This window comes from Thamnophis elegans, chromosome Z, assembly GCF_009769535.1.
Source record: "Thamnophis elegans isolate rThaEle1 chromosome Z, rThaEle1.pri, whole genome shotgun sequence".
NCBI lineage: Eukaryota > Metazoa > Chordata > Lepidosauria > Squamata > Colubridae > Thamnophis > Thamnophis elegans.
Window position 1 is genome coordinate 142,072,458 of NC_045558.1, and position 14,735 is coordinate 142,087,192.

General features: G+C 40.7%; 1 protein-coding gene across 1 annotated transcript; it reads right to left on the bottom strand.

Moving 5' to 3' along the window:
* Nucleotides 1–1,971: 1,971 nt before the first annotated feature.
* On the bottom strand, nt 1,972–14,273 carry RABGGTA (Rab geranylgeranyltransferase subunit alpha). Its single transcript, XM_032236629.1, has 7 exons — nt 14,118–14,273; nt 10,205–10,252; nt 10,000–10,110; nt 8,244–8,368; nt 7,946–8,133; nt 3,705–3,902; nt 1,972–1,991 (listed from the first exon to the last, which is right to left on the bottom strand). Exons 2-7 carry the CDS (start codon nt 10,205–10,207, stop codon nt 1,972–1,974), a joined length of 645 nt encoding a protein of 214 aa, XP_032092520.1. The 5' UTR covers nt 10,208–10,252; nt 14,118–14,273.
* Nucleotides 14,274–14,735: the final 462 nt, after the last annotated feature.

A 14,735-nucleotide genomic window follows, 5' to 3' on the forward strand; every position in this document is an offset into this window, starting at 1 on the left:
CCATTAATTCAGCCATTCAAATTTAAAACAGCACCGAGAAAAGCAATTTATGACCAGTCCTCCCACTTACGACCGTCACAGGATCCTAACAGTCACGGGCTCAAAATTCGGGGGATTGATAACGGGCATGTATTTATGCAGTGTCCCGGGGTCACATAAGTCCCCCCCCCCCTTTTGCGACCTTCTCGGCTGGCTTCCAACAAGCCAAGCCCATTAGGGAAGGCAGATTCACTTAACGACCGCATGATCCACTTAACAACCGCAGCGATTTCTTTCACATCCATAGCAAAACAAAACAAAAAAAATCTCACAAAATCAGATGCGGCTCACTTAACCACCCAGCTTAGAGTTGGCGCTCGATTGTGGTCGTAACTGGAGGACTAGCTGTACCGCGTGTTGTGAGGAAAACATGCAGGTTAAACAGCCTGTGTGAAGGCTGAACTTGGGGTCACCAGCATAAGGAGGTATCTCCTCGCTGAAAAAACACTTTGGAGGGGGGGATAAAAACTGATTTTCAGCTAATAATTTGTGAGGACAACAATGAAAGGAAAACTCCCTTTCCAAAGTTATTTGCCAGACATTTAAAAGAAAAAATAGATTCCCCCCCCCTCCACGTTCAAAAAGGAACATCTGATAAAAGTCAAAGCTAAACAGGACAAAGGAATCTGTCCAAGAAGAAGATTAATGGCACAATTAAATGAAGGTTGTATGTGTGTGTTTGTGTGTGTGTGTGTGTGTGTGTGTGTGTACACCACCATGAAGAGAGAAAAGTTTGGGTTTCTTCAGATGATCAGGAAAGAAGGAAGCGAAACTGGGGATTGGGATAAGATTGGCATTTTTGGGGGAGGGTTGGGTTGGCATGGACTCAAGGACTGGGTGGCAAGAGAAGCTAGGGCCCTGATCTCAGGTTGCTGCTGCTAAATGCCCGGTCTGTGATTCATAAAGCTCCCCTCGTCCGGGACTTAATACTTGACGAGGGGGCAGACCTGGCATGTATTACTGAAACCTGGTTGGGCCATGAGGGAGGAGTCCCCCTCTCAGAAATGCGCCCGGAAGGGTTCCAGGTCCTCCACCAACCACGACACCAGAGAAGGGGTGGGGGAGTGGCAATTATTATCCGAGGATCATTAGCTCCTCGCAGGAGCCCTGCTCCGGAGATTGTAGGGTGTGAGTCCCTTCTTTTGAAGGTTGGACCTAGGGGTTCAAGTGGGCTTGCTTCTGACGTACCTACCTCCTAGCTGCGTCGCAACAGCCCTCCCTGCGTTCCTGGAGTCAGTAGCCGGGTTGGCGGTTGAGTTCCCCTGACTGTTAGTACTGGGGGACTTCAACCTGCCGTCCCTAGGCGAACACTCTGACGGGGCCCAGGAGTTCATGGCTTCCATGACAGCCATGGACTTGACCCAGGTAATTCAGGGTCCGACTCATAGAGCGGGACACACACTCGACCTAGTGTTTCTCTCGGGGCAGTGGAGACGTGATCTTGAGTTAAGAGGAGTAGAGGTCTCGCCCGTGTCATGGTCGGATCACTTCCTGTTGAGGCTTGATTTTCGGAAGCTACTCCCCCACCGCAGGGAGGTGGAACCGATTAAGTGGTTCCGCCCCAGGCACCTGATGGACCCGTTGGGATTTCAGAAGGAGCTTGGGGAGATACCTGACTCTCTTGCCCACAATCCGACAGAGTCCTTGATCGCCGCCTGGAATACAGCGGCGACTGAGGTGCTAGATTGGATTGCGCCTTTGCGGCCTCTCCGCGGCAGCGGATCCAGGAGGGCACCTTGGTTTACCGAGGAACTCTGGGAGATGAAGCACCAAAAGAGACGCCTAGAGCGACGTTGGAGGGCTAGCAACTCCGAATCCGACCGAACACTAGTAAGAGCCTTCACTAGGACTTATTTATGGTGATATGGGCGGCAAAATGTGTGCATTTTCCCGCTCTTATTGCGTCCGCAGAATCCCACCCAGCCGTCCGGTTTAGGATAACTCGTTCCCTCCTGAAAGGGGGGGAAACGGGGGATGCCTTACAGGGATGAGCTGAGGAGTTTGCTCAGTTTCTATCGGACAAAATCACTCAGATTCAAACAGACCTGGACTCCATTTGGACAGAACCAGCGGAGATGCCGAGGGAGGGTCTTGTTCAGACTTTCTGAAATGAGTTCCAGCTTGTCACTCCTGATGAAGTGGACAAGGCCATGGGAGTGATGAGTGCCCCCACCTGTTTACTGGATCCGTGCCCCTCCTGGCTGGTTTCGACCAGCAGGGAGGTAACACGTGGCTGGCTCCAGAGAATTACGAACGCCTCCTTTCAAGCTATTTAGCTCTCATCAGCTAGCCATACCCTTACTTGGAATCGAACCTGGGCTGTGTTACATATTAGGCAGTTATATTAGCCACTAAGCCACAGGCTTTCTTCCTTTATCAGCTAAGCCAGGGAAATAGGTATGTATTGTGTCACAACCCCTGGTATATATATCTCTATCTCTATCATCTATTATCTAATGGTTTATACCTACCAACCTAGCCATCCATCCAATTTTAAGTATCTGTCATCTGTCTATCATCCATCCATAATTCTATATCATCTATAAACTATCTAATTGTTTATCTATCTATCTGTCTGTCTGTCTGTCTATCTCTCTCTCTATCATCTCTCTCTCTCTCTCTCATCTCTCTATCTATCTATCTATCTATCTATCATCTATCTATCTATCATCTATCTATCTATATCTATCTATCTATCTATCTATCTATCTATCTATCTATCTATCTATCTATCTATCTATCATCTATCTATATCTATCTATCTATCATCTATCTATGTATATCTATCATCTATCTATCATCTATCTATCTATCTATCTATCTATCTATCTATCTATCATCTCTCTATATCTATCTATCTATCTATCTATCTATCTATCTATCTATCTATCTATCATCTATCTATGTATATCTATCTATCTATCTATCATCTATCTATCATCTATCTATCATCTATCTATATCTATATCTATATCTATATCTATCTATCTATCTATCTATCTATCTATCTATCTATCTATCTATCATCTATCTATGTATATCTATCTATCTATCTATCTATCTATCTATCTATCTATCTATCTATCTATATCTATCTATCTATCTATCTATCTATCTATCTATCTATCTATCTATCTATCATCTATCTATATCTATATCTATCTATCTATCTATCTATCTATCTATCTATCTATCTATCTATGTATATCTATCTATCTATCTATCTATCTATCTATCTATCTATCTATCTATCTATCTATATCTATATCTATCTATCTATCTATCTATCATCTATCTATCTATCTATCTATCTATCTATCTATCTATCTACATATATATTTCTGTATCATCTATAATCGAATAGTTAACGCTATCATCTATTATCTAATTGTTTATATCTACCCACCCACCCATCCATCTTGTCTGTCTGCCCAACACCTAGACTTGAACTCCCAGAATTCCCCAGCCAAATAAAACTGAAGTCCATTTCCCCCCAACTTTCAGCCATTCCGAGAGCGTTTTGTCCAACACCTGGTAATGCAGTATTGTATTTGTTCTTCTCCTGGGGAGCACAGCCCCCCTCCCCACCCCTGGAAAGCCCCAAACCTCTTATAAAGGGGGGGGGAGGTGTTTCCCCTCCCAACCCATCCATTCCCGATTCCCACCTTTTAGAAGGATTTCCTCCGTGATCCGGCCTTGGTGCTGGGGATCGGGATAGAGTTGCGGGAGGAGAAGGCTGCGATAATGCCAGGAAGAATAATTGGAGAAGTTCCGGGTGATGAGGCTGTCGCTGAAGGCCAACTCATCCTGGGGGAGCACCTTGGACCGCTGTACCACGAAACGCCGGTAGTCCCAGCAATGAACTGCAGGGGGCGCCACAGAGAAGGGTCGAAACTTAAGTTGGGCCCCCAACCTTCCTCCTCTCCATCGTCTTTCTATTCAAACATGGCGGCTTTTAAGACGTGCGGACTCCGTCTCCCAGAATTCCCCAGCCAGCAAAGAATTCTGGGAGATGAAGTACGCACGGCTTAAAAGCCGCCATGTTGGGGAAAGTTGGCCTTTACTGATCCCGTAAGTTAGCCTTCTTTAGACGTGCTGAATTCCAGCTGCTGAAATTTTCCCCAAAGACAGGAAAACTTGTATTAATTGGTTAAAATTGTTTGTAAGCTGCCCAGAGTCATAGATAGAAGGACAGCTATGTAAGTTTTAGAAAGAGAGAAAGAAAGAAAGAAAGAAAGAAAGAAAGAAAGAAAGAAAGAAAGAAAGAAAAGTGAGATGAAGAAAGGGAGGGAGGGAGAAGGTAGGAAGGAAAAAGAAATATAGATTAGCTATAGATAGCTAGATAGATGGATGGATGGAAGGAAGGAAAGGAAGAAAGGAGGGAGGGAGAAAGAAAGAATGAAAGAAAGAAAGAAAGAAGGGAGAGATGAAAGGGAGGGAGGGAGAAGGTAGGAAGGAAAAAGCTAAATAAATGGATGGATGGAAGGAAGGAAAGGAAGAAAGGAGGGAGGGAGAAAGAAAGAAGGGAGAGATGAAGAAAGGGAGAGAGAAGGTAGGAAGGAAAAAGAATGATAGATTAGATATAACTAGATGGATGGATGGATGGATGGATGGTAAGAAAGGAAAGGGAAAAAGAAGGGAGGAAGAAAGAAAGAAAGAATGAAAGAAAGAAAGGGAAAGTGAGATGAGGAAAGGGAGGGAGAAGTAGGAAGGAAAAAGAAAGATAGATTAGATATAGATGGATGGATGGATGGAAGGAAGGAAAGGAAGAAAGAAAGAATGAAAGAAAGAAAAAAAGAAAGGGAAAGTGAGATGAAGAAAGGGAGGGAGGGAGAAGTAGGAAGGAAAAAGAAAGATAGATTAGATATAGATGGATGGATGGATGGATGGAAGGAAGGAAAGGAAGAAAGGTGGGAGGGAGGAAGGAAGAATGAATGAATGAATGAATAAATAAATAAAAGAAAGAAGGGAAAGTGAGATGAAGAAAGGGAGGGAGGGAGAAGTAGGAAGGAAAAAGAAAGATAGATTAGATATAGATAGCTAGCTAAATGGATGGATGGATGGAAGGAAGGAAGGAAAGGAAGAAAGGAGGGAGGGAGGAAGAAAGAAAGAAAGAATAAATGAAGAAAAAGAAAGAAGGGAAAGTGAGATGAAGAAAGGGAGGGAGGGGGAAGATAGAAAGGAAAAAGGAAAGAATAGATATAGATAGCTAGATAGATGAATGGATGGATGGATGGAAGGAAAGGAAGAACGGAGGGAGGGAGGAAGAAAGAAAGAAGTTAAAGACAAGAGGCAGAAATTAGATGAAGTAAGATCATCACTATGTATGAATTAAATATAAAGATGATTCATAATTATAAATACGCCAATATAATAAGAAGTATAAATAAGAGAAATTTAGCTAAAACTACTGTTATATTATTACTATTGCAACCAGTATATGTGTGTATGTTTTTCCCTTTACCTTCCTTCTGTAAATGATATACCATGACAATGCACTGTATTCAAAATATTTATGAATAAAATAATTAAAAAATTAAGAAAGGAGAGAGAAAGAAAGAAAGAAAGAAAGAAAGGAAAGTGAGATGAAGAAAGGGAGGGAGAAGGTAGGAAGGAAAAAGATAGATTAGATATAGATAGATGGATGGATGGAAGGAAAGGAAGAAAGGAGCGAGGGAGGAAGTAAGGAAGAGACTCGAGACAAGAGGCAGAAATTAGACGAAGAAAGATCATCACTATGTATGAATTAAATATAAAGATGATTCATAATTATAAACATGCCAATATAATCATCAGAAGTATAAATAAGCCAAGGCCAAGAGAAATTTAGCTGAAACTGTTAGATTATTACTATGGTAACCAGTATATGCATGTATATATTTTTTTCTTTATCTTGCTTTTGTAAATGATATACCCTAGCAATGCACTGTATTCAAAATATTTACAAATAAAATAATTAAAAATTAAGAAAGAAAAGATAGATAGATAGATAGATAGATAGATAGATAGATAGATAGATAGATAGATAGATAGATAGATAATAGATGATACCGTAGAGATAGATAGATAGATAGATAGATAGATAGATAGATAATAGATGATACCGTAGATATAGATAGATAGATAGATAGATAGATAGATAGATAGATAGATAGATAGATAGATAGATAATAGATGATACCGTAGAGATAGATAGATAGATAGATAGATAGATAGATAGATAGATAATAGATGATACCGTAGAGATAGATAGATAGATAGATAATAGATGATACCGTAGAGATAGATAGATAGATAGATAGATAGATAGATAGATAGATAGATAGATAGATAATAGATGATACCGTAGAGATAGATAGATAGATAGATAGATAATAGATGATACCGTAGATAGATAGATAGATAGATAGATAGATAGATAGATAATAGATGATATCGTAGATAGATAGATAGATAGATAGATAATAGATGATACCGTAGAGATAGATAGATAGATAGATAGATAGATAATAGATGATACCATAGAGATAGATAGATAGATAGATAGACAGACAGACAGACAGACAGACAGACAGACAGACAGATAGATAGATAATAGATGATACCGTAGAGATAGATAGATAGATAATAGATGATACCGTAGAGATAGATAGATAGATAGATAATAGATGATACCGTAGAGATAGATAGATAGATAGATAGATAGATAGATAGATAGATAGATAGATAATAGATGATACCGTAGAGATAGATAGATAGATAGATAGATAGATAATAGATGATACCGTAGATATAGATAGATAGATAGATAGATAATAGATGATACCGGAGAGATAGATAGATAGATAGATAGATAGATAGATAATAGATGATACCGTAGAGATAGATAGATAGATAGATAATAGATGATACCGTAGAGATAGATAGATAGATAGATAGATAGATAATAGATGATACCGTAGATATAGATAGATAGATAGATAGATAATAGATGATACCGTAGATAGATAGATAGATAGATAGATAGATAGATAGATAGATAGATAATAGATGATACCGTAGATAGATAGATAGATAGATAGATAGATAGATAGATAGATAGATAGATAGATAATAGATGATACCGTAGAGATAGATAGATAGATAGATAATAGATGATACCATAGAGATAGATAGATAGATAGACAGACAGACAGACAGACAGACAGACAGATAGATAGATAAATAGATGATACCGTAGAGATAGATAGATAGATAGATAATAGATGATACCGTAGATAGATAGATAGATAGATAGATAGATAGATAGATAGATAGATAATAGATGATACCGTAGAGATAGATAGATAGATAGATAGACAGATAGATAGATAGATAGATAGATAGATAGATAGATATAGATAGATAGATAGATAGATAGATAATAGATGATACCGTAGAGATAGATAGATAGATAGATAGATAGACAGACAGACAGACAGACAGACAGACAGACAGACAGACAGACAGATATAGATAGATAGATAATAGATGATACCATAGAGATAGATAGATAGATAGATAGATAGATAGATAGATAATAGATGATACCATAGATAGATAGATAGATAGATAGATAGATAGATAGATAGATAGATAATAGATGATACCGTAGAGATAGATAGATAGATAGATAGATAGATAGATAGATAGATAGATAGATAATAGATGATACCATAGAGATAGATAGATAGATAGATAGATAGACAGACAGACAGACAGACAGACAGACAGACAGATAGATAGAGAAATTGCCAAGTTTGAGAAACAAGTGAAGTCTCTATTCAATTAACAAACTGCTGTAAATCAGGGAAGGAAGGAAGGAAGGAAGGAAGGAAGGAAGGACGGACGGACAGGAACTACGCACAATTTCGCTCGTCGATCTCCAAAAACTTGCCACACAGCTCCAGTTCCCGGGCCCAGTCCGGCTCGGGCATGTGTTCCATCACCCAGCAGCGATGATGCCAGGTGCCATAGGATTTGGGATTCACCCTCAAGCAGCATTCCAGGAAGGCAAGTTCGCCCTTACACAAGGCTTGCATCTCTTCCGGGCTCCTGGCAGGGGATGGAAGGGGTGGACGAACATGTGGACCTCTGGACGTATGGGGAGACCCTCTGTCTCCTCTTCCCAGACCCTTCCTCCCCACCCTTACCCCCTTACTCACTCCTCCTTCTCCAGGTGCAGGAAGGTCTCTCGCCGGAAGTTCCAGAGGGTGGCAAAATCCGGATTGGCGCCGAGGACTTTGTTGCTCAGCTCCAAGGCTTCCTTGTCCAGCTCCCCCAGTTTCCTCTGAAGCAGAGAGTTAAGATGGCGGCGTCCCAAACGCCCCTTCACTCCCCGCCTCCCTCCGATTTCTCATGAAGGCCTCGCACGGCCACCAGGAAGGTTGGGTGGGTGGGTAGGTGGGTGAAACGGGATCCCCTGAACTGTGTTTCTCACTCTTGGGTAGCTTTAAGAGAAGTGGAGTTGAACAGGAAGGAAGGAAGGAAGGAAGGAAGGAAGGAAGGAAGGAAGGAAGGAAGGAAGGAAAAGGGAGGGAGGTTGGGAAGATGGGAAGGAAAGGTGGGAGGAGGAAAAAGGAAGAAAGGAAAGCAAAGGGAATGAGGGAGGAAGGCAGAAAAGGAGGGAGGAAAGTAGATAGGAAGGTAGGAAGGAAGGTACAGAAGAGGGAGGGAGGGAGGGGACAGGGAAGGAGGGAAAGAGGGAGGAGGCAGGCAGGGAGAAAGGAAGGAAGGTAGGAGACAGGGTGGGAGGGAGGAAGTTAGGTAGACAAAGAGGGGGGAGGGAGGGAGGGATGGAAGAAACAGAGAGAGACAGAGCAGGAAGGGAGAGAGGGAGAGAGGGAGGGAGGAAGGAAGGAAAAAGGAGAGAAGGAAAGAAGGGAAGGGGTAAAGGGACAGTTCAGGGACGGACTTCCGGTTTGCTCGTAAGGCAGATTTTAGCCCTCCGGAGCCTTCAGAAGCCCTCAGGCGGCTTCCCTGAAGGCTCTGGAGGGCAAAAAACAGCAAAAGTGATTTCCGGTTTGCTCGTAGGGCCGGTTTTAGCCCTCCGGAGTCTTCAGGGAAACCGCCTGAGGGCTAAAATCGCCCCTATGAGAAACCCGGAAGCCCGCTGCTGAACTTCCAGTTTGCCCGTAGGGCTGGCTTTTCACGCTCAGGAGGCTTCAGGGAAGCTCCTGAAGCCTCCGGAGGGACTCAGGGGGAGGTGGGGAGACTGTTTTCGCCCTCCCCCGGCTCCTATAAAGTCTCTGGAGCCTGGGGAGGGCGAAAAAAGCGTGCCAAAAGTGGGGGTGGGGGAGTGCTGGTTGTGCGCGCATGTGCGCTGTGGTCGTGCGCATAGAATTATGGGTGTGGCACCCCCACGCATGACCCCCCCTGCGCTCCCCCCCCCCGCTTTCGGCACACGAGCCAAAAACGGTTCGCCATCAGTGCAATAGGATATCACTAATAAAATAAAACTTTGAGGCACTTCAAGTCTCGGAGTCTTCTTTTGTTGGATTGTTAACTTGGAATCTTGACAGATAGATAAGACGTCTTCCTATCCATCCATCCATCCACCCACCCACCCCAACCCCTCAAGGGTTCTTCAAATGAGTGAGGAGCCCCAGGATTTTGAAGGCCCACTCGGCAAGAGGTCCCAACCAGAGATGGACAGCTACTGGCATTCCTGCTGGTTCGGTGCGCCAAAAAAAAAATCACATTTCTGGAATGTTCTGCGCATGCGCAGAACCTAAAAACCAAGATGGCGCCGCCAACAATAGAACCAGTTCGGATGTGTGGACGGCCGAGTTACTACGTACTCAGCCAAACCGGTCTAAACTGTTAGGAACCGACCTCTGGATCCAACCAACCCAAGAACTTTCCAGTATCATTTTCACCCAGGAGCAGAAGAGAAGGTGTCCCAGCCTCAGGGTGTTTTACCTTCTCAAAGATGGCCTTGGTGACCGTCACGTACTGCTGGAGTTTCTTCTCCCGTTCCAGGCGTTTGGCTTCGGCTTGTTCTTCCGTCGTCTTCACCTTCAACCGTCCGTGCTGGAGGGGAAGCCAAAGAGAGGGAGTTGAGGATGAGGGAAGCCAATGAGGAAGATCAGGAAGGACCCATTCAAGGACCAGACCCAAAACTCACCATCTTGACCGACTCCAAAGGAAAGAGGCAAAGAATGAATCCCGTATCCTAGGAAATGGCGACAGGAGAAAAAGAAAGTGATGTTTGCAGCTCAACCGGCCCGCGGGCAAGCTGAGGATGATGGGAACTAGAGACTAACATCAATTAACCGAGTCGGAAGGGACCCTGTAGGTCATCTAGTCCAACCCACCCACTTGACGTTTAACGTCGTCTTGGCCTTCAGATGGAATGTCAGGCTTACAACCAACCGCACATTTTTTTTAAAAAAGTATAATTTTCCAGTTTTCCATTTCCCAGCAATTTGAATTCCTCCGTGTTTTGTCTTCTCCCCAAGCCCAGAAATTGGACTGAGCTAAAAATCTTGGCCAAAAAGGAGGCTGAATCTGGGTTTTTTTACAAACTGGTGAGAAATGGTGCAAGAATGCAGAAATGGATAAGTTAACGTTAAGGATAAAGAAGATACAGGCTACTTTTTAAACATGGAATTTGTTCGATCAACGGTTAGACAATAAAGGTATAAATTGGAAACTGGAAGAATGCTATTATATACAAGGAAAGAATTATTTTATAGGTTTTTTTAATTTTTAATTTAAACGTTTCATCTTCCATTAAACAGTGTGCTATCCGATTACAAATATCTCTGCAATCAGTCAAGATTTACAGTATTCGTCACATTGCTAATAATTCTCTAATCTTACAATAATAATAATCAGTCTTATAACTCTATTTATTTCTCCCTTTTAACATATAGACTAATGAAAATATAATAATTATATCGGATATAACAATCTTAACAATCGTATAGTAAGAATCATCATTGTTTACATCTCTATCTTAACATATATTCTTCATTTCACTGATCTCCATTCATTTGTTTTTATTCTCCAACCATCCATAAAATAATTCCCATGTCATATCATATTCAATTTGTTCTTTCTCCTTTATAGCCGGCATTAATCTGTGCGTTTCTGCAGTCTAATATTTTCCTAATCACATTCTCACCCGTAGGGATCTCATCACGTTTCCTATTTTGTGCAAATACAATTCTAGTTGGAGTTAAAACATGTATATAGTAATTATATATTTGTAAAATGATGCTAGAGAGACACCAGAACAAGGAGTTTTTCCCCGAATGCCATCACTCCGCGTAACAACTAATTCCACAACAGTCAATAATTTACTAATGTATTATTACTATTCTCTTCCTTCCTAGTATCTATCTCTCCCGACTTAGGACTATAACCATGTTGCTTGTATCTTTCAATTTATATTGTTTTTACTTGTTTCCTAGTACAATTTGATAGCTTATTAGTAACCTCTAACTATCACTAAGTGTTGTATCTTTTTATTCTTGATGAATGTATTTTATTCCCTTATGTACACTGAGAGAATATGCACCAAAGACAAATTCCTTGTGTGTCCAATTTCATTTGGCCAATAAAGAATTCTATTCTATTCTATATTCTATTTTATTCTTCCATTCCATTTCATTTACTATTCTATTCCATATTCTATTCTATTCCATTCCATTCCATATTCTATTCTATTCTTCTATTTCATTTTCTATTCTATTCTATTCCATATTCCATTCTATTCTATATTCTATTCTATATTTTATTTTATTCTTCCATTCTATTTCATTTACTATTCTATTTCATATTCTATTCTATTCCATTTACTATTCTATTCCATATTCTATTCTATTTTTCTATTTCATTTTCTATTCTATTCCATATTCCATTCTATATTTTATTTTATTCTTCCATTCTATTTCATTTACTATTCTATTCCATATTCTATTCTATTCTTCTATTCTATTTCATTTTCTATTCTATTCCATATTCCATTCTATATTTTATTTTATTCTTCCATTCTATTTCATTTACTATTCTATTCCATATTCTATTCCATTCTTCTATTCTATTCTATTTCATTTTCTATTCTATTCTATTCCATATTCCATTCTATTCTATATTCTATTCTATATTTTATTTTATTCTTCCATTCTATTTCATTTACTATTCTTTCATATTCTATTCTATTCCATATTCTATTCTATTTTTCTATTTCATTTTCTATTCTATTCCATATTCCATTCTATATTTTATTTTATTCTTCCATTCTATTTCACTTACTATTCTATTCCATATTCTAGTCTATTCTTCTATTCTATTTCATTTTCTATTCTATTCTATTCCATATTCCATTCTATATTTTATTTTATTCTTCCATTCTATTTCATTTACTATTCTATTCCATATTCTATTCTATTCCATTTACTATTCTACTACTATTTACTATTCTATTCTATTCCATTTTCTATTCTATTCCATTTACTATTCTATTCCATATTCTATTCTATTTCATTTTCTACTCTATTCCATTCTATTCCATATTCTATTCTATATTTTATTTTATTCTTCCATTCTATTTCATTTACTATTCTATTCCATATTCTATTCTATTCCATTCCATTCTTCTATTCTATTTCAATTTCTATTCTATTCCATATTCCATTCTATTCTATTCCATATTCTATTTCGTTCCATTCCATTCTACATGTTCCAGCGTTTACTAAATACGCTGTTTACTAAATACTTATATATGTTAAGAAAAACGTATAAATAAAAATAGATGTATAAAAAATGGTGCAAGCACACCATTTCCCTGCCAGCAACCTCACAAAGGAGCAATAATAATAATAATAATAATAATAATAATAATAATAATAATAATAAGCTTCCTATTGGTTAATTTGGCCTCCTTAACATCTTTTTTTTTTTTTAAAGTCCAGTTTCTTTTTAAAAAAAACTAGATTTCCCACAATGCTCCAGTGATGGGCAATGCATTATGGGAAATGAACCGGCTTCAGATTTTTGGGTTTTTGTTTTTTTTTAAAAAAAAGATGTTAAGGAGGCCAAATTAACCAATAGGAAGCTTATTATTGTTAAAAAATAAATAACAATAATAAGCTTCCTATTGGTTAATTTGGCCTCCTTAACATCTTTTTTTTTAAAAAAAAAACAACCCAAAAATCTGAAGCCGGTTCATTTCCCATAATGCATTGCCCATCACTGGAGCATTGTGGGAAATCTAGTTTTTTTTAAAAAGAAACTGGACTAGATCAGGCAGCAATTCTACACCCAGGGACTTTGCCTCAATCTGACTAGGTGGCTCAGTGGCCAAGACGCTGAGCTTGTGCAATCGGCAGTTCGAATCCCCAGTACAGGTCTCCTGCGTGAGCAGGGGGTTGGACTAGATGATCTCCAAGGTCCCTTCCAATTCTATTGATTGTTCTTCTATTCATTCCCTTCCAACTCTTGTTACTGCTTACATGCTAAAGCCCCCAGGCTCCCTTAAACCCCAGATACGCTGAATGGTAGCTAGGTTTGTGCATCACACTTAAACCAAGATGCAAACATGGTTTGAGCGTTTATGCAAAGCCAAGCCACTTTTGTTGGTTCAACCGTGTCTCAGGTCTAGGGCCAAGCATAGGTTCAGCCAATGATGGCTTGTTCAGCCAATGATGGCTTGTTCAAGGATTGCAAAGCATGCACAGCTTAAGCCAACATTCAAAGCTTGTCCTTTAGCATGTAAGCCTTTTGATTGGCCCAGAATGCAAACATTCTCGACCCAAACCTGGGGGGCGGCAGTCTGAGCACCCCCTACTCATTTTACCTTCATGCACACACACACCCCTTTGCTTTCGTACTAATGCACCACCAGTTACATTCACACAAGCCTTACCAATTCCTTTCCTAGTTCCTCCCCCCTCCAGGAAGCCGCGAAGTGGTCTCTCCCGGAAATATTTACATCGACTTTCTATAGGACGAGACCATTCTGAACATGCCCGTAGGGGTGTTAGAAGAAGCGCCGGGCTAATCCTTAGCAGCCTCTAGGGGGCGATACCAACCGGGCGCTGAGGACAGGGGTGGGGGGATAGGCAGAGAAGATGAAATCGGTTCGGTGGCGAGTGGTCTCGTCCGCGTAGACTCGGTGAAGAAACAGGTCCCTTCGGGCGAATCCAATTAAAGGGGGGGGAGAGAAGTGGATGCGGATGGGAGCTACCATTGAGGTCCGAAGGCTATCGAGTTGAATCCTCCCGTCGGGACGGAGCGTCCTCGTTCTTAAAGGAACAGCTTCAGTTTTGAATTGAATTGTGCAGCTAGTCCTCGACTTACGTCCACAGTTTCAGTTTCAGTTTATTATATTTATATGCCGCTGTTTTCCCCCGAAGGGGACTCAGTTGAGCCCAACGTGTCTGTCGCAAAGTGAAACATTTCTTAATGGGGACTTTCGCCCCCATTTTACAACCTTTCTGGCCACCGTCGTTAAGTCGAACCACTGCAGTTGTTCAGCAAGTAAGGCGGTTGTTAAGTGAATCATTGCCTTGTCTTGACAAAAGGTTGCCAGAGAGGATCACGTGACCTTGGGACACGGCAACGGTCGTAAGTGTGAACCAGTTGCCCAGCCGTCCGAATTCTGGTCACGTGATCATGGGGCTGCTGCAGTGGTCCTAAGTGTGAAAAAC

Excerpts from the sequence above, each read along its gene's own strand:
- RABGGTA (XM_032236629.1), bottom strand. Across the intron at positions 8,134-8,243 it reads CTGCACCTGGAGAAGGAGGA|GAGCCCGGAAGAGATGCAAG; the intron begins GTGAGTAAGGGG and ends ATCCCCTGCCAG. Across the intron at positions 1,992-3,704 it reads GGAGGAAATCCTTCTAAAAG|GAGGGAACGAGTTATCCTAA; the intron begins GTGGGAATCGGG and ends CCCCCCTTTCAG.